Consider the following 22799-nt stretch of genomic DNA (forward strand, 5'->3'; position numbering starts at 1 on the left):
TTCCACAAGTAGACTGTATATCTGTTCATGTATTATATGTATATCTTTGCTTTATACACAAAGATTAAGTTGGGGTTTTTTTTGCCTCCCTCTCATCCCTAGAAAATGATTTTGGCCTGTTGGGGGCCATATCATTCCCTTTGAGAATGCAGGAATTATATTCCTTTTCCCTGTGCCAATCAGTGCACGGCAGTAGGGGTGAGAACAGACCCTAAACTGACTCGTCACAGTGCAAACTGGGAAATCATTTTTTGATAGTTGATGCCTTTGAGAAATCCTCTTTCTTTCTAAATGGGTTGATATGTGGACCTACGTCCTGGAACTACTTTGGCTATCTGCTGTCATGAGGAGGAAACCAACTAACATACAGCCATTGCATGGACAAGATAAGGCTGAAAGAATCACGGAGGACAACCAGAGTGCCCTGATCAAGCCATACCTGAAGTTTATCCTACTGCTAGATTTTTCAGTTGTGTCAAAAGTCCCTACTGTTTGTTCTGCAGGTTACTTTGAGTTCATTTTCGTATTGCAATAAAAATGGCCCAACTTGTAGAGCAGACAACATTTACTGAATATGTCCTAAAAACTCTCAACACTGCCAATTAATTCTTGTATCAACCTCTATGGTTTGTACTATTATATTTCCCATTTTATAAACAATTGAAATTGAAGAATAGTAAAATTAAATAACTTACTCATGACCATACATAGGTGGAGGCAGGATTTGCTCCTATGTTGACTTAACTTGGAGTAAAAGGTATTAACCAGTCTATTTTATGGCTGCTCAGGTCTATAGAATTTATATTTCTTGTTCAAATTTGAAAGACATTAAAGGAAATTTCTTTGCTAACAACTATGTTGTACAATTAAAAAATCTATAGTTCTCTCAAGTTTTAAACTATTTTAAAATTATTTCCAAAGACATGATCTTTGACTACTTAAGACTCAATACTTGTAAAATAGCACCGCCGACTCAACAGACATGAATTTGAACAAACTCTGGGAGACAGTGAAGGACAGGGAAGCCTAGTGTGCTGCAGTCTGTGGGGTTGCAAAGAGTCGGACACAACAGAGCAATGGAACAGCAACAAAGACGGTCATCGTTATTTTGGGTGTTTCTCCTTATCATTAGGAGAGGTACTGGCTCTGTCACTATCCATTTTATAGAAGAGAAAACCTACAGTTCAGTAGGTTCAAGTTGCAGTTCTGCTCAAAAATAATTACTGATCAACCTTATAAAGAATGTGTGGAGTCTCAGGCTTCTGAAACTGTCATTTTTGAATGGCTCACTACCAGGAGAAGAGGTAAGCTGTGAGTCCCTGGAGTCTTTGGGAGAGGGGCAGAAGGGTTGCATGGTTAACCAGAGTACCTGTGCTCTCCTTTTGAAACTTTCTCACATGTTAAAAAGTGAAAACATAATTGTATCAGGGTCACTGCTCCTACAGACCAAACTGAACAATGATTTCCCCAAAGAGAAAAAGGCTGAGAGGCAGACACACCTCTGACTCCAAAGAGCCAGGTGATCTGTCATGTGACCAGATGGGCTGTCTCCACAGCCTCCATAATCCTCTCAAACCGCCTCACGCTGCTCTGGTTCTCAACCTGGCTTCTGGAGTCTTTCAAAATGCAAGACATCTCAGGCACGTTATCCAAAGCAGGAGTCGGGAAAGCACAAACCTTTCTCACATTTTAACAAGGATGCTGTGGATGTCAGGGAAGACAAGGCCACGCTGGTTCTTTAGACGCCCACAGTTTGCTCCCAGGTGCTGGTCTTTTTCATTTTGCCTGACTGATGGAAGAAAATGGCTTATCAACACTAGCAGCTTGATCAGATATGGCACTCAGTACAATGAGATATGAATTAGAGCCACAATGAGAACATGGTCAGAGTAGGGAGAATCCAGGATCTGCAACAAAGCTGATTCTTCATCGCAGGAAAAAAAACGTGATGCTATACTTTAAATCCAGGTAGAAGCTTCCTAAATGCAATGTTGATTAAAAAAAAAAAAAAAAAACCTCAATGATATTAATACAGCCAAAACACAGGACTTCTAAATCCACAAATGACTGTTTTTAAACAATGAAGGGAAGCTACAGCCCCAGAAAGACTGAACAAAGTTGCAGCATTTTTTGCCTGCAGGACGGGACCTAGCAGAGAAATAAAGAGGCTGTGTTGTGTGACAGGGAGTAAATCCAAACGTTAGCATTCCAACGCTCAGCCAGGCCACCACTCCCCTCCCCAGCCCGTCATCCTCCTGCGAAGTGTTCACAATTTGCTGTCCTTCCTTCCAAAAGCCAGCAGACACAGAATCAGCTTTTCCTGGCTCTGCCTTGCAAGCTGAGGCTGCCTGATGGAAAGGCAAAATCAAAGAGGAGTGTGAATCCATAAACTAGTGTGAAATCCTTGCTCCCTGAAATGCCTACCTTCACCCCCAATGAAATGAAAAGGAAGGAATCATGTGAATGTCAAAGTTGCTCCCTGAAGAGGCTGTGCTGCAAAGCTACAGCTTTCTGAGCTAAGTGCCCTGCCGGAACACCATCACTCTGTAACAGATGTCTGCAAAAGCAAAGGTAATTCACTGAGGGTGCCCCTTACACATTGGGGAAAATTCACAAGCTTTGTCAGGCAGCAGTTACCTACAGTGGCTGAGCTTTTGACCCAAGAGTCGAGCAGTCGGCTAGTAGTTGAAAAAGAAAGCGGTGGAGGGAGAGGGACAATAAAATCATACAGGTGGAACCGGTTTCCCACGAGCGCCAGGCATCCCGCTAGGGCCCTCGGGCGCCGCGCGCCACGGCTCACCTGGTACACTTCCCGCAGCCCGCACCACGTCCGCAGCACCTGGTGGCAAGCCCGCAGCCTCTCCGTGTACCATCTCCGCAGCGTGGACACGGTCAAGTTCCACACGAAGCGGCTGCCGCTGAACAGCAGGTCCTCCACTCCGCACATAAACACTGAAGCCATGCCTTCTCCTTCCCGCTGAACCCGGGGGTGCCCTAGGGGCTCCTGCCGCTGCAGCCCAACGAGCCCGATCGCAGCGGCCCGGCCGCCTGGGCTCCGGACGCCGGCTTCTGCGGGCCGCCGGGGGTCAAGCCTTCCCCCCAACTGGTCTTTCACGGTGCGTCCCGGCCAGGCTCGGGCGGCATGCCCCGGGATTGGGCGCCCGCCAGCCAACGGCTGCGGCGGGCACACAGAAGCCCAGTGTCCACCCCGCCCGCTTGCTGGCAGCGCCGAGCGAGCTGCGCTAAGCTCCGCCAGGCGAGCCCTCGGTGCTCCCGGGGCGCGGGAAGCCCGGACCAGCGAGGACTCCCCCTGGCGCTCCCCGAGTGCGCTGGGCAGCGGGGGGAGTGGAGCGACTCTTTGCAGGCAAACAGGAGAGCTGCATCTCAGTGCACTGGGCTCACACGTCCTGCACAAAGCACATACAGGAGCGTACACACACCAGTCCCAATCTCCGACTCCGCTTTGGGGAGCACCTTACTTTACACTACAGGATTTTTGCTTGGCATCTGTCTGCACTGATAAATATCTCCCGGCAGCCAGAGATGCAGGAGGGAAAAAAAAAAAATCCTCCGAAGCATCCCTCTGGACCCCACTCCCGGGGGAACAGCCCTGAACGTTTCCTTGGTTGTGCTGAAGCCAAAAGGTGAAGATATCAGTCTCGGAGCAACAGTGTGCTCCTGATTGCAGAACCTGCCTTTGCACCTAACTCAGAGGAAATAACCTGCCCATTGCCAGCCAGAGAGCAGGCTCCCTCGACCCTGGTATTGCGCTAATTCCAATGCAGCAGTCAGCTCATGAGAAATACAAAGACGGTTCTTGGTCTCTAGCAAATAGTTCTTTGCTGGGAAATAGAAGCACACAAGAGAATCCTTGATTTGGTTCTGGAAAATTCAGCTGCTGCACAGGTGTAGCAGCCACTGCTAGCACAAACCTGCACAGGCAGATAGTTTATTTTCCACTCATAAGCAAAGAAAGCTGTTCCACCACTCATGAAGTCACCAGATAATGAATGCTTTTTTTTTTTTTTAAGTTCTCCCCCAGGAAATTGATAGTCCCAAAGGCATTTGGAAAAAAGAGCCCAAGGAGTCCCACATACCACTAGTCTCTATTTTCCTCTGAAATATGTGCAGATTTCAGTCCCAAACAATAGTATACCATTGCTCACAGCAACAGGACCACAGCAAATTTCAGGGTGGTGGTTTTTCCTGAATCCATCCTTAGGACAATCGTCTGTATTTTACCAGCGTTTCACACCTGGGGTGTTATCTTTGCTGTTAAGTGGCAGAAAGGTAAAGGTGCCAAAGCCTTTCTCCTGAACTAATTCAGAAGGCTTCAGAACAGACTATCGACAAGTCAAATCAGCTTTATTTCAGGTTTCAAATGTGCCTTGGGAATCTTAATTCAGGCGAAACTCAACCAGTCAAAAGAACACAAAAAATTTGTCCTCAAAGTACCTGGTTTTCAACGTGATCATAATTGGGGAACTTTTAAAGGATGTTTCTTTTCTTACCTTTTACTTGTGTTATTGCTAATAAAATTGCCTAAGAGTTTTTGTTGAAATAGTTAAGAGGACATTTGCCCTGATGCAAGATTTGCATACCCTTCTTCACAGTAAATCTGCTCTATGTGTTCCTCAGCATTAGCATTTTGATGATATTTTCCAAGATAATGGTCACAGTGTTTACTCAGAAAATACTAGGTCCCACTAAGTCAAAAGACAATGAACCAAGTATAGTTTGAAAATGAAATGTCATCCTTCTAATGGAAAACTACTAAACTTCACAATGGGCCTATGAGTATAAGTGGATGATGGTGGTACGTTATTATTTTTTTTTAACAATGCAGTGTGACCGTGTTCTCGGAAATGGGCAGCCAAGGGAATACCAGAATAAAACCTACAACAGGTCAATTATCTCTGTCTCATGACACCATGCTCTCAGAAGAGATGCTCTAGATACCCCGTGGCAAATATCCACCTGTGCACTGGCCTAATGTCAGTTGTCAATTCCAACCTCAGTGATTTGCATTCAAGGTTTTCAAAGTCAGTGCTTAAACTATTTTCTAGACAATGGGGTGTGGTAGCACAGGGGTTCTCAAAGTGCAGTCCCTGAACCGGTAGCATCAACATCACCTGGGAACTAGATGCAAGTTCTTAGGCCCCCTCCAGTATCAGGGTGTGGTCAGGGAATCTGAGGTCTCACTTGGCCACTGAAGTTGGACAAGCACTATTGCAGGCAATGGCAGTTAGGAGCTAAGTCTCCAAAGAGACTTACATCCCTGCTCCTGAAGTCCTGTGGCATCCCGCACAACTTCCTTAAAGTCACAAAGCCTCAGGGTCCTCATCTATAAAACAGGGATAATATTGGAATCTACTATATACCATTTTGGAAAAGAGTAAGTAAAACACACTGGGTTTCCCTGGTGGCTCTGTGGTAAAGAACATGCATGCCAAAGCAAGAGACACAAGTTCGATCCCTGGGTCAGGAAGATCCCCTGGAGACGAGATGGCAACCTACTCCAATATTCTTGCTGGGAAATCCCATGGTCAGAGGAGCCTAGTAGGCTACAGTCCATGGAGTCACAAAGTGACAGATGTGACTTAGCGACTAAGCATGAACACAGATGAAATATGCTATGACTGGCAAAAAATAAGCGGCCCCCCAAAAAAAATGATCACCACCACCAAAATTAGGAATTGTTTCATTTTTTGGTACTTCAGTTCAGTTCAGTCACTCAATCGTGTCTGACTCTTTGCGACCCCATGAATCGCAGCACACCAGGCCTCCCTGTCCATCACCAACTTCCAGAGTTCACTCAGACTCACGTCCATCGAGTCCGTGATGCCATCCAGCCGTCTCATCCTCGGTCATCCCCTTCTCCTCCTGCCCCCAATCCTTCCCAGCATCAAAGTCTTTTCCAGTGAGTCAACTCTTCCCATGAGGTGGCCGAAGTACATTCCTTCCAAAGAAATCCCAGGGTTGATCTCCTTCAGAATGGACTGGCTGGATCTCCTTGCAGTCCAAGGGACTCTCAAGAGTCTTCTCCAACACCACAGTTCAAAAGCATCAATTCTTCGGTGCTCAGCCTTCTTCACAGTCCAACTCTCACATCCATACATGACCACAGGAAAAACCATAGCCTTGACTAGATGGACCTTAGTCGGCAAAGTGATGTCTCTGCTTTTGAACATGCTGTCTAGGTTGGTCATAACTTTTCTTCCAAGGAGCAAGCATCTTTTAATTTCATGGCTGCAGTCACCATCTGCAGTGATTTTGGAGCCCCCAAAAATAAAGTTTGACACTGTTTCCACTGTTTCCCCATCTATTTCCCATGAAGTGATAGGACCAGATGCCATGATCTTCGTTTTCTGAATGTTGAGCTTTAAGCCAACTTTTTCACTCTCCTCTTTCACTTTCATCAAGAGACTTTTTAGTTCCTCTTCGCTTTTTGCCATAAGGGTAGTGTCATCTGCATATCTGAGGTTATTGATATTTCTCCCAGCAATCTTGATTCCAGCTTGTGTTTCTTCCAGTCCAGCGTTTCTCATGATATACTCTGCATAGAAGTTAAATAAGCAGGGTGACAATATACAGCTTTGACATACTCTTTTGCCTATTTGGAACCAGTCTATTGTTCCATGTCCAGTTCTAACTGTTGCTTCCTGACCTGCATACAGATTTCTCAAGAGGCAGGTCAGGTGGTCTGGTATTCCCGTCTCTCTCAGAATTTTCCACAGTTTATTGTGATCCACACAGTCAAAGGCTTTGGCATAGTCAATTAAGCAGAAATAGATGTTTTTTTCTGGAACTCTCTTGCTTTTTCCATGATCTAGCGGATGTTGGTAATTTGATCTCTGGTTCCTCTGCCTTTTCTAAAACCAGCTTGAACATCAGGAAGGTCACGGTTCACGTATTGCTGAAGTCTGGCTTGGAGAATTTTGAGCATTAATTTACTGGTACTTAGATAAAATGGAAAAAAAAGTGAAAGTTGTTCAGTCACTTCCGACTCTTTGTGACCCCATGGACTATATATAGTCCATGAAATTCTCTAGGCCACAATACTGGAGTAGGTAGCCTTTCCCTTCTCCAGCGATCTTCCCAAGCCAGGGATCGAATCCAGGTTTCCGCATCACAGGCAGATTCTTTACCAGCTGAGCCACAAGGGAAGCCCAAGAATATTGGAGTGGGTAGCCTATCCCTTCTCCAGTGGATCTTCCCGCCCCAGGAACTGAACTGGGGTCTCCTGCATTGCAGGCAGGTTCTTTACCAACTGAGCTATCAGGAAAGCCCCTTAGATAAAATAGTACTTGTAAAACATGTTTAAAAAAAATTTCTCTACTGATTATCTACATCTGGTTTCCTATATCTTTCCGTGTGTTGGAGATTAAAGTTGGTGGTGACTTGGTTTTGAGGGGTGCTGGTCTTTAACTTCCAAGTTCCCTCAAAAGCTCTTTGAAGCTGGATCTTCCCCATCACACAGCCAACCTTTCCTGGGGAACTGGAGAAGCAGTAGATACTCCAAGCTGGACGCAACAGAAGAAAAGACATTTTGTACCCACCAATATAAACATGGATGCTGCTTCTTATCCAAACAGCTTTCTTCTGTAGAAGGAGAAGTTCAAAGCTCTAGGTAAAGACCACTTTGAGAGGGAATGAACAGTAAGTTCTTCACACCAGGGGCTGACAGTGGGTGGCAATTGAACCCAGGTGTGGAGCAGGGGAGAAAAGAATGATCCAAGTGTGGCATCCTTCTGAAAATGGACAAGTCATGTGGGACAAACCAGGTCCCAGACACACACCCTTGAAGCTGGTCTAAAATTTCCTGGAGAAAGGGAGCCAAGTCAAGCTGACTTCAAAATTATCTTGCCTTTTTTTTTTTTTAATTTAAGAAGAGGATTTTTTTCCCCCTCTCTAGCAAAAGAGTTCCTTGCAACACACTGTAATTTCCCACAGCTCTCTCCGGAGGCTTAAAAAGATGCTTCAGGTGACAGCATGGCTCATACTCCTGGGAGCTCTGCTGCAGACGTAAAAGAGAAATTGTCATTATCCCCGAGGCTCCTGTAGGTTCTCCTTTGAGCAATCAGCAGGAAGAAGAGCACAGTGCCAGGAGGCCAGCACAAAATGCCAAGCCCTGACTCTGGAAAGAGATAAGCAGTTCTATCACAGTAGCTTCCAGAGGTCCCCTCTGCCCATCAAAGAGACAGAGTCCATTGCACACTGGTGGATATTTTTAAACTTTCGTCTCTTCACAGCTGAAAAGCCAGTGTGGCTGAATTCTGACAGACCATGTCTGACACAGGGCTTGAGGGGGATGAAAACTCGGTCTGGTTCAGTGGCTCTCAATTAGGGGCAATTTTGCAATCCTGCCTACAATGTCTGGTGGCATTTTGGGGGATGCTACCAGCCTCCCGTGGGTAGAGGGCAGAGATGCTGCTCAACATGCTACAATGCCCAGGGCAGCCCCTGAAACAGACAGCTCTCCTGCCCAAAACATCGATGGTGTGGACACCAAGGAATCTTGGTCAAGTTCAACCCACACCCTGCTCTCTCTCCTCTCACAGGACTTGTTGGGGGAAACACTCTTCCCTCTTGCTGTTTTCTCCCAAAAAGCAGACTGGAGATGCAACAATCCCTCTATAAAGGTTTTCATACATTCACAAAGAGCTGTAATGTACTCAAAGCCCATTGAGAAGAAACCAGAATGCCATTTCCTATCATTTTCACATAGCTCTTTAAAAAATATTTATCATAAAAATGAGGCAGTCATTTTAATCATAAGCTATTTATCTTTTGGCATTTTAATTTTTGGCTTTGTCTTTCCACTTAAATTGCAGGCTCCTTAGTAGCATTGAGGACTTTCTCTGGCACAGGACAAAAACAATCCTCCCTACATCGACCCCAAAGTGGAATGCTGATTCCTCCAGTGGGCCTTGAGTTGCTAGAGAAGTCTCTCATCACACATACAATGAGAAAACTGCCCTTTTTCGTTCCCCTTTTCTCTATTGGACTGTAAACTTTTCGAGGAGTCTCTACAGGTGAGTGGAGGTGGGTGGCTGAGTGGCCCTCCTTGTGCAGGGGTGTATCCACGCACTGGAAAATGTTTAGTGACCTTAGGCTCTGCTCACTACACACCAGTAGTGTCCCCAATCATGATGACATCAACAACAAAAAGCACCTCCACACACTTCCAATGACTCCAGGTGGGGTGGTAGCCACGCCCATTCAGAAACCACTGCTGGAAGCTGGGAAAGGGCCTTATTCATACTTGTTTCCTTGGTGGCTGGCACATAACAGGCAATCAATCAATGGTTATTGAACTGACAGATGAAAGACTATTTGTCTCAAGAGTGAATATAGAAAGAAGTTCATCCATTCCCAAAATACACACTCTTGTTCATTAAAAAAAATTACGTATTGAGTTTGCACTACATGTCAGTTGGGGAACTGAGTGCTTAGAACGCAGGAGGACAAAACAGAGACGATTTCTGTCTAGCAGGGTTTTAGAGAAGGGTGAGAAAGACAGACATCTGAAGAAGTTATACAGAGGAAGCAGGCAGTGCCAAACAGTTACAATAGAGACACATGATGAAGGATGCCAGGGATGGAAGGAGGGCCAGGGAACACCTCCCAGAGGACGTGTTGCTGCAGCTGAGAACTGGAGGCTGAGGAGGGGAGAGCTTGGTGACGAGGGAGGGGACACAAATATCAGGCCAAGGTGGAATGAGCTGCTATGAACAAGGGCTCTATGGCAAGAGGGATCCCGGATTTGAGGGATGGGAGGGGAAAGGGTTAGAGAGGTTGCTTGAGAAGTAGAAGAGCAGGAAAGTTCAGCTGAGATGTGGCTGCAGAGTTCCAGAAGGGAGAGAAGAAAGGGCTTAACCAGGATCACAGGAATGTCAACATAATGACGTCTACAGGTCCCCCAGATCGGGCCTTACCTATAGAGTGAGAGTTTGATGGGCCAAGGTGCCCTCTCCAACGCAAGCACCTCTTGTGGCCTGTGGGAGGGCTGTGCAACTGTGCAGAGGCAGGCTCCCTGGTCAGGGGGTCAGGATGCCCTCCCTCCTTCTACATCTAGCCCCAGGGAGGAGGCAGGAGGACCGGCAGGACACCAGCTCTGCTTCATTTCCCCTTGAGCCCCCTGACTCCTCTCTCGCTTTCTCTCCTCCTTCCCTTGGGCTGGGAGAGCAAGGAGCATCCTTCAGTCTTGGCCAGAAGCAGGAGAAGGTGGATGGGAACATGCAGAGACCTGGAGGGGAGGGTACCAGCCATTATCACCATTGCTGAGGGCTGACCAGTAGGTTGGTTAAGTTCTGCAGCTGCCTTTAGGACTCTGAACCACTTTCTGGACCCGTAAAGGGCTAGAACCACTGCAAACTAAACAATATCCAGGAGCAAGGTATCTATCCAGATCTATATTCCTTTCTTTGGCAAACTCATTCCACTCATAGAAGGAAAAAAAAAAAAACAAACTTTCTCAGCTTTCCTCAATAACCTCACCGGTTATTTTATTAAATCAAATTCTCCTTGCTCAAAGGGAAGAGGAGGTATGCTATCTTCACTGGATGAAAAAATACAAAAAAAGAAGCAACACATTAGACCCTGCATTGTGTCCATTTTTCTCTAGTTAATCCACTAAACAGACACTGGAAGCTTTGCCAAGTCAAATTTTAGAAGTCACTGCTGCAGAAGGGAAAGTACTAGAGGGGATGAAGGTTTCAAGAAAGTCCACGTAGATCAGAGGGAAAGGGCCAACCTTATTTTCTGTTTTTTATAACTTTTTCTATTTAATATATGTTTTAAACACTTTCAAATGCTTTTTCTCTTTTTTGGCATTTTGTTTTTTAAAGAATTTTAATTTCTAAAAATTTTTATTGTGTTATAGTCTCTGCTGTATAGCAAAATGACTCAGTTATATGTGTACACAAAGCCACCCTTCCTCGGAATCATTTCCCATATAGGTCATTACAGAGTACTGAGTAGAACTCCCTGTGCTATACAGTAGGTCGTTATTAGTTACCTATTTAATATATAGCAGCACACATATGGGCTGACCTTCTTCTTGAAAGAAGAAAAAATATCAATCTTGTGACTTACCTCCCACCCCCATAATTTGTCACCTCCTATTTACACTTAATTTACATGCACACCAATGACAAAAATAAAATAAAAATACATTGGTCTATATAGCACCCTTTTCTAAATAAATAAAGGCAGCTCTGTACATAGCATCAATTAATTCACATAATATTCTCCCAAGGTCAAATGGAGAAATATATTGCTGTCCCCATTTCATGGATAAAGAAACCAAGGCACAAAAAAGCTGGGTGATTTGCTGAAGATCTGTGGAGAAAGCATTTAATAGCATCTTCAATGGCACAGCTAATTTTTCAGTCCTACTTTAATTGAGAAATAAATGGACTTTTTGTATTTACAAGTTATCATTTGTTTTGGCCTAATACTAAAATCTAAGGGTACGGAGGGCTCCAGGACTTATTTATTATCCAGGAACTTAATATGACAATATGTCCACCTTTTGGGTTTACTCAATTTAAATAAGAATGAAGCAATGATGAGAAGAAAAAAAAATCTGTAATGAAAAGTAACTGAATTTTTTATTCATGATAAGAGAATGGTTACCAAAAACCCAGTGACCTTTACTCCTATAAAATAAATGGTATAAGAAAAACAAAAGAATAAATGAAAAATCTTGACTTTCCAAAGATTAACTGTACTACCTATGTACAAACAATTGTAGTAAAATGAAAAACAGAAATCAGCCAAGATGAATGGCCTTAAAAGTAGGAAAATCTCTCAAAGCCAGGTATATCTGGCTAACACATACGGGGAACAGGTTATAAAAACAGATCATTTTCCCATTATTACTAAAAGCTACAGAATGGTTTGGCAGGATTATTGCAAAGAATTTCAACTATTTGGCCCTTAAGCAGTAAGAGCTAAATAAAAGCAAAGCCAAGCATAAAAAAAAAAAGACATAAAAGTATTTCTTGTGCATTGCTATCCTAAAATTAACTTGATGTCGGTAATAGCGACATACTGTTTTCAACTGTAAAATGAATTGTGTACAAGAAGATAAAGAGGCCAAAAGCAGTATGCTACAACGCTCAAGGATTATGAATATTTTATAAAGTTGAGACAGCAGTTGTGTATTCTTTAGACCAAGATTTCAGAGAGCTCCAGGCAGCAAGTATTTGAGAGGAATGAAGAGATGAACTACATGATCTGGTCTTGAGTCAACAACAGAGGAAGAAAATAGGTTTTATTTCTCAAGTACCTAGCACAGAAGGAATTTAAGGTAGACCTCCTTACCCTAAAAGATCCATTATTATGTTTCAGTCTGGTAGACTTATGGATAATTTTGGCTTATTCTTTACATGCTTATGTATTTTGGCAAATAATGTTGGTCATCTACCCATTAGCCATTTACTCCCTTTTGAGAGACTCTAATTTTGTGAGATGGAAGGATTTTCTGGTATGAAGTGACTGGTCTAAAAGAAGGTATGACACCCTGTTTAGGCAATATGATATAGAGCAAAGCTTTGTAAAGGATTCTAGAAAAGATTTCCCTCTTTGAAGAACTGGAACAACACAAGAATTTTTTTCAGCACATTTCCTGATTCCTGCTTGGGATACTGTTGTATGAAGACACAGTGCTTTGAGCTATAATTGTCATCTTGTCACCAAGTGGATGTATTAACAACAAAGATAGTAGAAAAGTGAGTGGAAAAAGCCCAGGTCCTTGATGACATTGCTTACATATCAGACAAACTCAGGAGCAGCCTAGTTTCAGATGAGTTGTAACGAGATGTAAACAGTGAATGATCTTATATAGCTCAAGCTGCTTTTAGCTGGGTATTATTACTTTCAATAGATCACATTTCAAAACTCACTCCAAAGCTACAGTAATCAAGACAGTGTGGTACTAGCATAAGGGTAGATATACAAATCAATGAAACAGAATCAAGAGTCCAGAAATAAACCCTCACATTAATAGTCAACTGATTTTTGACAAAAGTGCCAGTGTAGTGCTCGCTTCGGCAGCACATATACTAAAATTGGAACGATACTGAGATTAGCATGGCCCCTGCGCAAGGATGACACGCAAATTCATGAAGCATTCCATATTTTTTCAGGATGGGGAACACGTGTACACCCGTGACGGATTCATGTTGATGTACAGCAAAACCAATACAATATTGTAAAGTAATTAGCCTCCAATTAAAATAAATAAATTTATATTTTTTAAAAAGTGAGGAATAAAACTACCATATGACCCAGCAATCCCATTCCTAGGCATATGCCCTGAGGAAAACAAAACTGAAAAAGACACATGTACCCCAGTGTTCACTGCAGCACTGTTTACAATAGCTAGAACATGGAAGCAACCTAGATGTCCACTGACAGATGAATGGATAAAGAAGCTGTGGCTGATTCTTACTGATGTATGACAGAAAACCCACAAAATTCTGTAAAGCAATTATCTTTCAATTAGAAAAATAAATTTAAAATTCGGGGAGAAAAAAAAGAAAAAAAAATTCACCCTTATCGTCTAGTTATTTCTATACCACTTACTACCACTAGCCCAAACCCCTTTGTTTTGGCAGTTGTTCACAAATTTATTGTTCCTTGGTCCAAAAGTTATGAGTTTCCTGCTCTGGTCACTTATTCTGACCCTTTTGTTTTCTTGTGAAGTCTCCTGTGTACATGTAAAAATTCAATAAAATTTACATGTTTTTTTCAAAAAAAAAAAAAAAAGTGCCAGTAATCCTATGGGGAAACACAGTCTTTTTAAAAGTGATGCTGGGACACCTAGAATTAACCTGAACTCCTACCTCACACCATTAATAAAAATTAACTCAACATTGACCACAGAACTAAAAGTCAGAGCTAAATCTATAAAATTCTTAGAAGAAAACAATAATATTTATATATTTATGATACTGAATTTGGCAGTAGTTTCTTAGATATGCCATAAAGAGCATAAGTAACAAAAATAAACTGGTTTCATCAAAATGAAAAACTTTTGTGCTTCAAAAAATGTTATGAAAAAAATGAAAAGACAAGCCGTTAACTGGGAGAAAGCATTTATAAATCTTATATCTAATTAGGAAATTACATACCAAATATATAATGAAATATACTCATTCATAAAAAGACAAGTAGCCCAATGAAAAAATGGGCAAATGATTTAAAGATACATTTCTTTAAAGCAGATAAATGAATGCCTAGTAAGCACATGAAGAAGCACTCAACACCATTAATCATTTGGGAATCAAAAATCAAAACCACAATGATATATACCACTTCATAGCTATTACAATGGTGATGATAAAAAATGCACAGTAACAAGTGTTGGTGAGGCTATGGAGAAATTGGGACATATATGTTATTAGCGGTCATGTAAAATCATGTAGCTGCTGTGGAAAAGACTGTCTATTTCTCAAAAGATTAACCATAGAATTTGAATGTGACCCAAAAATTCCATTCATAGGTATACACCTCAAATAAGTGAAAACAAGTGTTTTTAAAAAATCTTGAATGAATACTATTCACAATAACCTGAAGGTATAAACAACCCACTTGTCCATCATCTGATCAGCAGATTATAAAAGGTAGTACGTCCATATGAGAAGCCTGGTGGGCTGCTGTCTCTGGGGTCACACAGGGTCGGACACGACTGAAGTGACTTAGCAGCAGCAGCATGTCCATATAATGTGATATTTAGCAATAAAAAGAAATGAGGTAAATACCCAAGAAAACTGAAAATATTTCCTCACAGAATAACTTGGACATGAATGTTCATTGCAACATTCTTCATAAGAGCTAAAAGTGAAATCAACTCAAATGTTACTTGATGAGTGGCTATATAACACTTTAAAGTGGTATAACTTTCTGGGTGGTCCAGTGGCTAAGACTCTGCACTTGCAATGCAGGGGGCCCAGGTTTGATCCCTGGTCAGGGAACTAGATCCCCCATGTCACAACTAAGGATCCTGCATGCCTGAATGAAAATCAAAGATTCTGTATGCTGCAACTAAGTCCTGACACAGTCAGATAAAAAAAAAATTTTTTTAAAAACAAAAGAATGGAGTAGACACACACTATATTATGGATGAATCTTGAAAACATTCTGAGAACTAGAACAAGCTAGACAAAGAGGCCATAAATACAGAGAGCAGGAGCACTGGTGGCTATCAAGTGACTAGAGGGATGAAATGGGGAGTGACTGACAATGGGTATGGAGTCTCTTTGCAGGGGAGCGGGGGCAGTAATGAAAATTATCCATAATTAAATAGTAGTGATAACTGCACGACCTTGTGATTATGTTAAAAAACACTAAACTGTACACTTTAAAAGGGTGAATTCTGTGGTACATGAATAAATCAAGCAATCAGTGAAAAGTAAGTAACCCCCCCCCCCAGAAAAGGGTTTATGCTATACATGGATGAATCTCAAAATCACTATGTTAAGTGCAAGAAGCCAGTCATAAAAAAACACATATTTTACAATTCCATTTATCTAAAATGTCCAGATTAGGTAAATCTATATAGATAGGAAGCAGATTAGCGGTTGCCTAGGACTGAGGGCAGAGAAGGCAATGGCACCCCACTCCAATACTCTTGCCTGGAAAATCCCATGGACAGAGGAGCCTGGAAGGCTGCAGTCCATGGCGTCAGGAAGAGTCGGACATGACTAACTACACTTTTACTTTTCACTTTCATCCATTGGAGAAGGAAATGGCAACCCACTCCAGTGTTCTTGCCTGGAGAATCCCAGGGACAGGGGAGCCTGGTGGGCTGCCATCTATGGGGTCGCACAGAGTCGGACACGACTGAAGCGACTTAGCAGCTGCAGCAGGACTGAGGGAGTTTGGAGGAAGGGGTGAGGGAAATAAGTGACTTCTAATGAGTACAAGGTTTCTTTTTAAGACAATGAAAATACTTCAGTTAGAATGTAGTGATGGAGGCACAACTTCATAAATATAATAAAAGCAATTGAAGTATATACTTTAAACAGGTGAGTTTTATGGTATGTGAACTACATCTTAGTAAAGTTACTACCAAAAAAAAAAAGGGTTAAAAAACACAGAACACTTTCCCTGCTGTGCCTGGGATCTTATTAACAGTCCCTTGACCAGAGATCTAATCCGGGCCCTTTGCAATGAAAGTGCTGAGTCCTAACCACTGGACTGCCAGAGAATTCCCTGAAAACACATCTAAATCCTTTTCCTGTATTTGCTAAATATTCTACAATGAGCATGCAATATTTATATCTTCAGAGAAAGGAGTTAACATTTTTCTCGATTGGACAAAATACCTACAACACAAAACAAAGTGAAAAGAAAAGCTGGAAAAAAGTAGTGTGTGTGAATTTCACTGTGAAACGGAGTAAATGTGGATAGAAGAAAACTAAAGGAAAATGTATCAAATCATTGACAATAGTGATTTCTGAGCTGGGAGCACTGAAAGATTTTAATTTATTCTGGGAGACGCTTTCTTTCCCTGGTTTTCTATATCAGCAAATATTGCTTTTCCGTTTCTAATTTTGAAATGCACATGTAATCATACAAGAGGCTATTCAGTGAATGAAATGTCAGTCTCTCTCTCTCATCCTTATTCCCCAGCTTCTCATTTCCAGGGTTTCCATGTAAGGTTTCTCAAGTTGTTTACTGCATGATGGCGTCTGGCTTAGGGTAGTGAGTGCAGGTTATAACCTAGCCTGCCTGGGCTCTGTTGGATAAGCCATAACTCAGGACTCTGAGGAAAGAGCCCTTTTTGTCTTAACCACACGAAAATGATATGTAGATGGCAGCTCTGCCCTTTTCCTTCCCCCAAAGAGGAAACCTCTAGACAGTTTATGTTATCTAAGAAAAAACCGTATGTGTGAAGAAGGCTGAGCGCCGAAGAATTGATGCCTTTGAACTGTGGTGTTGGAGAAGACTCTTGAGAGTCCCTTGGACTGCAAGGAGATCCAACCAGTCCATTCTGAAGGAGATCAGCCCTGGGATTTCTTTGGAAGGAAGGATGCTAAAGCTGAAACTCCAGTATTTTGGCCACCTCATGCGAAGAGTTGACTCATTGGCAAAGACTCTGATGCTGGAAGGGATTGGGGGCAGGAGGAGAAGGGGACGACAGAGGAGGAGATGGCTGGATGGCATCACTGACTCGATGGACGTGAATCTGAGTGAACTCTGGGAGTTGGTGATGGACAGGGAGGCCTGGCGTACTGCGATTCATGGGGTCGCAAAGAGTCAGACACGACTGAGCAACTGAACTGAACTGAGGTAGGTAAAAGTTATTCAGGAAGAATAAAGAAATAGCAGGTAAAGGCAATATAATAAAATCGGAATCCAAATATTAATACTGCAAGAGAAGTCTTTCAAGGTAGTATGGTAAAACTGGATTTAAGGGGAGAAAAACATATTTTGAACAAACAAGTCCTAAGGAAAGAATTCTAACTGCAGCAATTGTTGGGCTGTTTTCCATATCAACAGTCCACAATTCACACACATAGCTTAAGCAGCAAATGAGATTGGTTGTATCTATTGCCAAGTGCGTTGATATTTGGTACTTCACTCATCACAGTCTTTGGCTTAGAAGAGCAAGCTGGTGTGTGTGTCGTCCAGCATCCACTTCGGAAAGCCTTAGGATTTTAATCTGCGGAGAAACCTGAGAGTGAGTGTCCCCATGTGAAACCTGGCACTTCTGTTTCGTTCACTTTTGTGTCCTTCAAAACAGGGTGCATTGATCAAACAGAAAAGTGAAAGAAAGTGAACTCGCTCAGTTCAACTTTTAGAGACCCCATGGACTGCAGCCTACCAGGTTCCTCTGTCCATGGGATTTTCCAGGCAAAAATACTGGAGTGGGTTGCCATCTCCTTCTCCAGAAATCCTAGGGCATTTTATTAATTGGTGTTCTAACATCTCTATATTCATTCAACTTGGTCTAAAGTTTCTGCTTGAGATAAAGTGATGGTTACATCAGTAAATAATTCAAATGGCAAGAGATCTAATTATGACTTTCTCAGTAACCACTGTTTCTGTTTCAGGTTTTGTCTTGTTACATAAAGCCATACTGGGCTTCCCTAGTGGCTCAGCAGTAAAGAATCTGCTTGTAGTGCAGGAGACGCAGGAGATGTAGGCTCGATCCCTAGTTCGGGAAGATCCCCTAGGGTAGGAAATGGCAACCCAGTCCAGTATTCTTACCTAGGAAATCACATGGACTGCAGCCTGCCAGGCTCCTCTGTCCATGTGGTCACAAGAGTCAGACATGAGTTAGCGACTAAACCACCACTACCACCAACTGTAAGCTCGTGCTGGTCTTCTTTTGGGTTCCAACTCTTGTGCCTTAGACTCTTTGTATTTGCTGTTCCTTCATTCCTGAACATTCTTTTCCACCTTATCTTTCAAGCCTTAGCTCAAATGTTGGTCCCCTGAAGCTGGTGTGGCTCCATCACACCAGCTTGATCCTCCCCTCTCATAATACCCATCACATTTAAAATTACCTACTTAATGCCTGATTTCACCACCAGACCATATGCTCCGTGAAATGTAAAAGCAATCCATGGCCCTACAGAAGGAGAGCCTTTTCTCATTAAAAAAAAAAAAAAAAAAAAAAAAAAACCTGGATGTAATTTAAGAGAGAACTTATGATGGTTTGAGAGCCAAGAATAATAAGGCTTGGAACCTACTCCCTAGGTCTGGAAGCATTTTCCAAGGAAGAAAAGGGGAGAAACACAGAGCTGGTATATTGGGTTAGGGCAAATCATTGGATGAAAACCAACAACGGGGTAAAACAGTTGAGACCCAGGAAAGTGTTCAGATGGCTTAAGTGGGAGATACTTCTGCTCAAAAAGAAAGTGATGTGTAAGACCTCTGGCACTGAACCATCTTAATTTGAATTTGACCTGATTCAAATGGGTCTTGACAGTAGCTGCAGGGATTATCTGAGACATATTTGTCCTCCTAAGTGGCTTAGTTCTCTAAACCCCCTTTCAAGAGTGCTTTGGGACGCTCAGAAACTCATTCTCTTTCTACAACTTCAAGTTATGCTATGAGCAAGATAAGAAGACTTGAAGTCATTAGCCTAGTGGATTTGTTCTCTGTTTCTATTTCTAAAACAGAATACTTAGGTCTGTTAACTGATTAACTATAAGAGTGGAGACAATGTCAACAGTTACTGGCATTCTTTACCTGTTTGGAATGCCATTTGCCATATACACTACTATACAATTTTAGAGAAAGTAAAGAATTAAAGTAAATAAGCTATTCAGAATAGAAATATACAAAATACAAACATTATATTTACACTTTAAAGTGCAACTACCATGATAAAGTATAACTACTGTGAACGTCAGATTATGATTAAGGTAGGGAAGATTTTTCAAAAGCCCATCATCTGGACTTAAGTTGTGTAGAAAAAAAATGCAGCTAGGTTAATTAAATTTCTTTCCACAACAATGAAAGCTTATGGAACCTCCTTTACTATTCCATCCAAGTAAACTGATATACATGGTAAAGGGGAGTGGGTATGTACCATCAGGGACTAGGGGGAGGTTCCTAAAAAATTTTACCAATCAGAAATCAAATACTCCATTTCTAATCTAAAAGTAAATGTAGATGTACTCTTTATCATGTATCTTTGATTTTATCATGTATCTTTGACTTTCTTTCCAAAAATGAAGTAAGTAAAATGGTTCTCCCAGAAGATGTACATATTTAGTTTTGGTTTCCCATGATCTCTTAGGACACCTCCCAGTACACTGATGAAGAGAATACATCACTCCAAGTATAACAAGCACAGAGATAGACACTGGAGGATACAATTGTTATCATCTGTACAGACTTCAGAATAGCTTTTTGCTGAACAAAAAAAGTTTTTCATCAGTAACTGATTAAACACGGCATTCTACGTAGAAACACTTCTGGAATCTCAGAGACTCCTATTATAGTACAAGCCACATTATAGTGAATTTGTAATTTCTTATTTCTAACCAACTATTATGGTAATGAGGCTATTACCCAAAATCGATTCCTTCCCAAAATGATTAGCCTAAACTAGTTAGGATAATCCCCCTCTTCTCACTGAATGATTCCCGTCCAGTCTTGGCTATTAAGACCTAAGGGAACGTCTCCTGAGGGGCCTTCTGGAAACCTTGCTGGGGAACTGCTAGAGCCCTCTTGCTGCCATTTTGCAAATGAAGCCAATACAGAAGCTTGCTTTGAGCAAGACAATTACCAAGAAGAAAACCTAGGGCTTCCAAGTATTGTGTGTATGTGCTAGAGGATGTGTCAGGATGCCTGCTTATATGTTTCCTTTTTAAAATTAAGCCAACTAATATGTGTGGCTTCTCTACTTTAGGAAATCTTTAACAATACACTCTACGTTGGACTGGAAGCTTTGTCAAGGGAAAGATGTAAGATTTATATTTCTTTGTATTTCAGAGCCTAATCTAATATCCCATATATTGTTGTTGTTTAATTGCTACGTTGTCTTTGACTCTTTTGCAACCCCAGGGACTGTAGCCTGCCAAGCTCCTCTATCTATAGTATTCTCCAGGCAAGAATACTGGAATGGGTTGCCATTTCGATCTCCAGGGGATCTTCCAGACTAAGGGATAAAACTCGCATCTCCTGCATTGGCAGGTGGAGTCCTTACCACTGAGCCACCAGGGAAGCCCAGTCCATATATAGTAGGGGCTTAATTAACATATTTAGGCTAAACTGAATCAATTCTCAAGCTTATGACATACAAGGTGAATTTCTCAGTCAATCTTAGACTTCTTGGACATCTAATACCAAGGAGCAAGCCAGCTAACAGACACTATGACATTAAGGTAGCTGATGCTTGGTGGTGTCAGGTACAGCTGACTTCAATATATTATTTATATCATACCTGACATACAGCACTCGAAAGGGATAAGGATATAGTGAGATACAAGTATGGAAATGGCTGGTTGAAGAACAGCTGAAGAAGATCCAAAGGGATTATTTTGTTTCACAAATCCTGGAATGTGTGGATTAGAGGAAATTGAAGTATAGTATGCAGGAAGCAGGAGGAACCATGCTGTGTATCTGTGGAACGTACCAGAGGCCGTGGCAGTAGCAGACAGACGTGTAGAAAATCCAGTGGATTCTGTGTGTAAAGCTAAAGGGCTAGGTAAGATCCACACCACTTCATTTATGTGAACTGCTCAGATCACAGAGGTGCTTTGAGGTCTGGCATGATTTCAGGGGCCTGAAATGGGCACAGACATTTCTCAGAAAAGATTGACTCCTTCATGATATTCTTAAGAAGTTGTGTTTCAGACATCGCCATAATGAATTTCACACTCACCAACCCACCCTAATGTCCAACAACTCAGAAGGATTGCCACCATCCTTATTCAAAAAGCTGGCCTAAGAAGCTGGGCAGATATGGAATCCAGAGGAAAAGGGACAATGACTTATGATTATCTCTTCAAGTACATCATCATTGGGGAAACAGGTGTGGGGAAGTCATGTCTCCTTCTGCAGCTTACAGACAAGCAGTTCCAACCACGGTCCACGACTTCACAATAGGCGTGGAGTCTGGGGCCCGTATGGTCAGCATTGATGGAAGACAAATCAAGCTGCAAATCTGGGATACGGGTGGACAAGAATCCTTCCGTTCTATCACCCATTCCTGCTACAGGGGGGCAGCTGGTGCACTGCTGGTGTGCGACATTACAAGGCGTGAAATTTTCAACCACCTGACCTCACGGTTAGAGGATACCCAGCAGCCCTCTAGTTCCAACATGGTTATCATGCTGATTGGGAAAAAGAGTGACTTAGAGTCCTGTAGGGATGTGAAGAGAGAAGAAGCCTTTGCTCGGGAACATGGACTTATATTCATGGAAACTTCAACCAAAACAGCCTGCAATGTTGAGGAGGCCTTCATTAACACAGCCAAAGACATATACAGGAAAATCAGCAGGGTTTATCTGATGTCCACAGTGAGGCAAATGGCATCAAGATTGGCCCCCAGCAGTGTATTTCAACCTCAGTGGGACCCAGTGCCTCCCAGTGGGGCTCTCGTGACACGGGGGCTGACTGTGTCTGCTGCTAAACAACTGGCCTGGACTTTTTTTTTCCTTCTTGGAACAGCTTCAGATCAATAGGCTTAAAGAAAGAGGTCTTACATGCTTTGGCTGAGAAAAGCCTCTTTTCAAGGTGTGGTGTTCTGCCTCTCCACTTAAAGAGAATTTGGGCCGTTATTGACCCGTCCTTCAGGGACGTGAGCATTCCCTATAAATTAGGGCTCTTCTCATCCTCCTGTTTTAATTTGTACAATGTTAGGATCAAAGCTGATTGTCATGGCATTTCAAAAATAAATTCTTTTCTAAGCAGACACAATCTACTCCCCACCAAGAATTAGTAACGAAAGTCTAGGACATTCTGCTTGAGCCCTTGAGGTGACTGGGATCTGGCTGCCTGTTGGGCCGTAGGGCCTAAGTCTAGGGATTTCATTGAGGGTTTTCACTTGCCACTATGCAAGAATTGTTCCAGAAGGCAGTTCCTTCTACCTGAACTGCTCAAGGATGACGAACACTTCACCATCCCATTTCTAGCTTCTCTGTTTCAGAGTAACTACAAAACTTTTGAGAGCAGTGGAGTTGCTCCTAGACCTATAGCCACTTCCTATCATTATCTAGAGAAAACATCTTTCCCTGTTTGTTTTGTTTTAGGGACCAGACCTAACATTGATAAGTCAGTGTCTTTCACCAAATAGACTCCTACAGTTTTATCCCACTCACTTCTTA

The 22799-nt window shown here is 42.3% G+C and overlaps 1 protein-coding gene, 1 non-coding gene and 1 pseudogene across 2 annotated transcripts in view; 2 read left to right on the top strand and 1 right to left on the bottom strand.

Moving 5' to 3' along the window:
- Positions 1-2962, bottom strand: part of FRMD4B (FERM domain containing 4B) — a 203592-nt gene extending 200630 nt beyond the window's left edge. The window contains exon 1 of the mRNA XM_040247230.1: positions 2801-2962. Within this exon, the coding sequence (XP_040103164.1) occupies positions 2801-2962 (162 nt within the window). The remainder of the gene's footprint in view (positions 1-2800) is intronic.
- Positions 2963-13046: 10084 nt separating this feature from the next.
- LOC120868492 lies at positions 13047-13150 on the top strand. Its single transcript, XR_005722235.1, has one exon. It is a non-coding gene; the product is annotated as a U6 spliceosomal RNA (small nuclear RNA).
- Positions 13151-21459: 8309 nt separating this feature from the next.
- Positions 21460-22498, top strand: LOC120868417 (annotated as a pseudogene).
- Positions 22499-22799: the final 301 nt, after the last annotated feature.

This window comes from Oryx dammah, unplaced genomic scaffold, assembly GCF_014754425.2.
Source record: "Oryx dammah isolate SB20612 unplaced genomic scaffold, SCBI_Odam_1.1 HiC_scaffold_9, whole genome shotgun sequence".
NCBI classification, from domain to species: Eukaryota; Metazoa; Chordata; class Mammalia; order Artiodactyla; family Bovidae; genus Oryx; species Oryx dammah.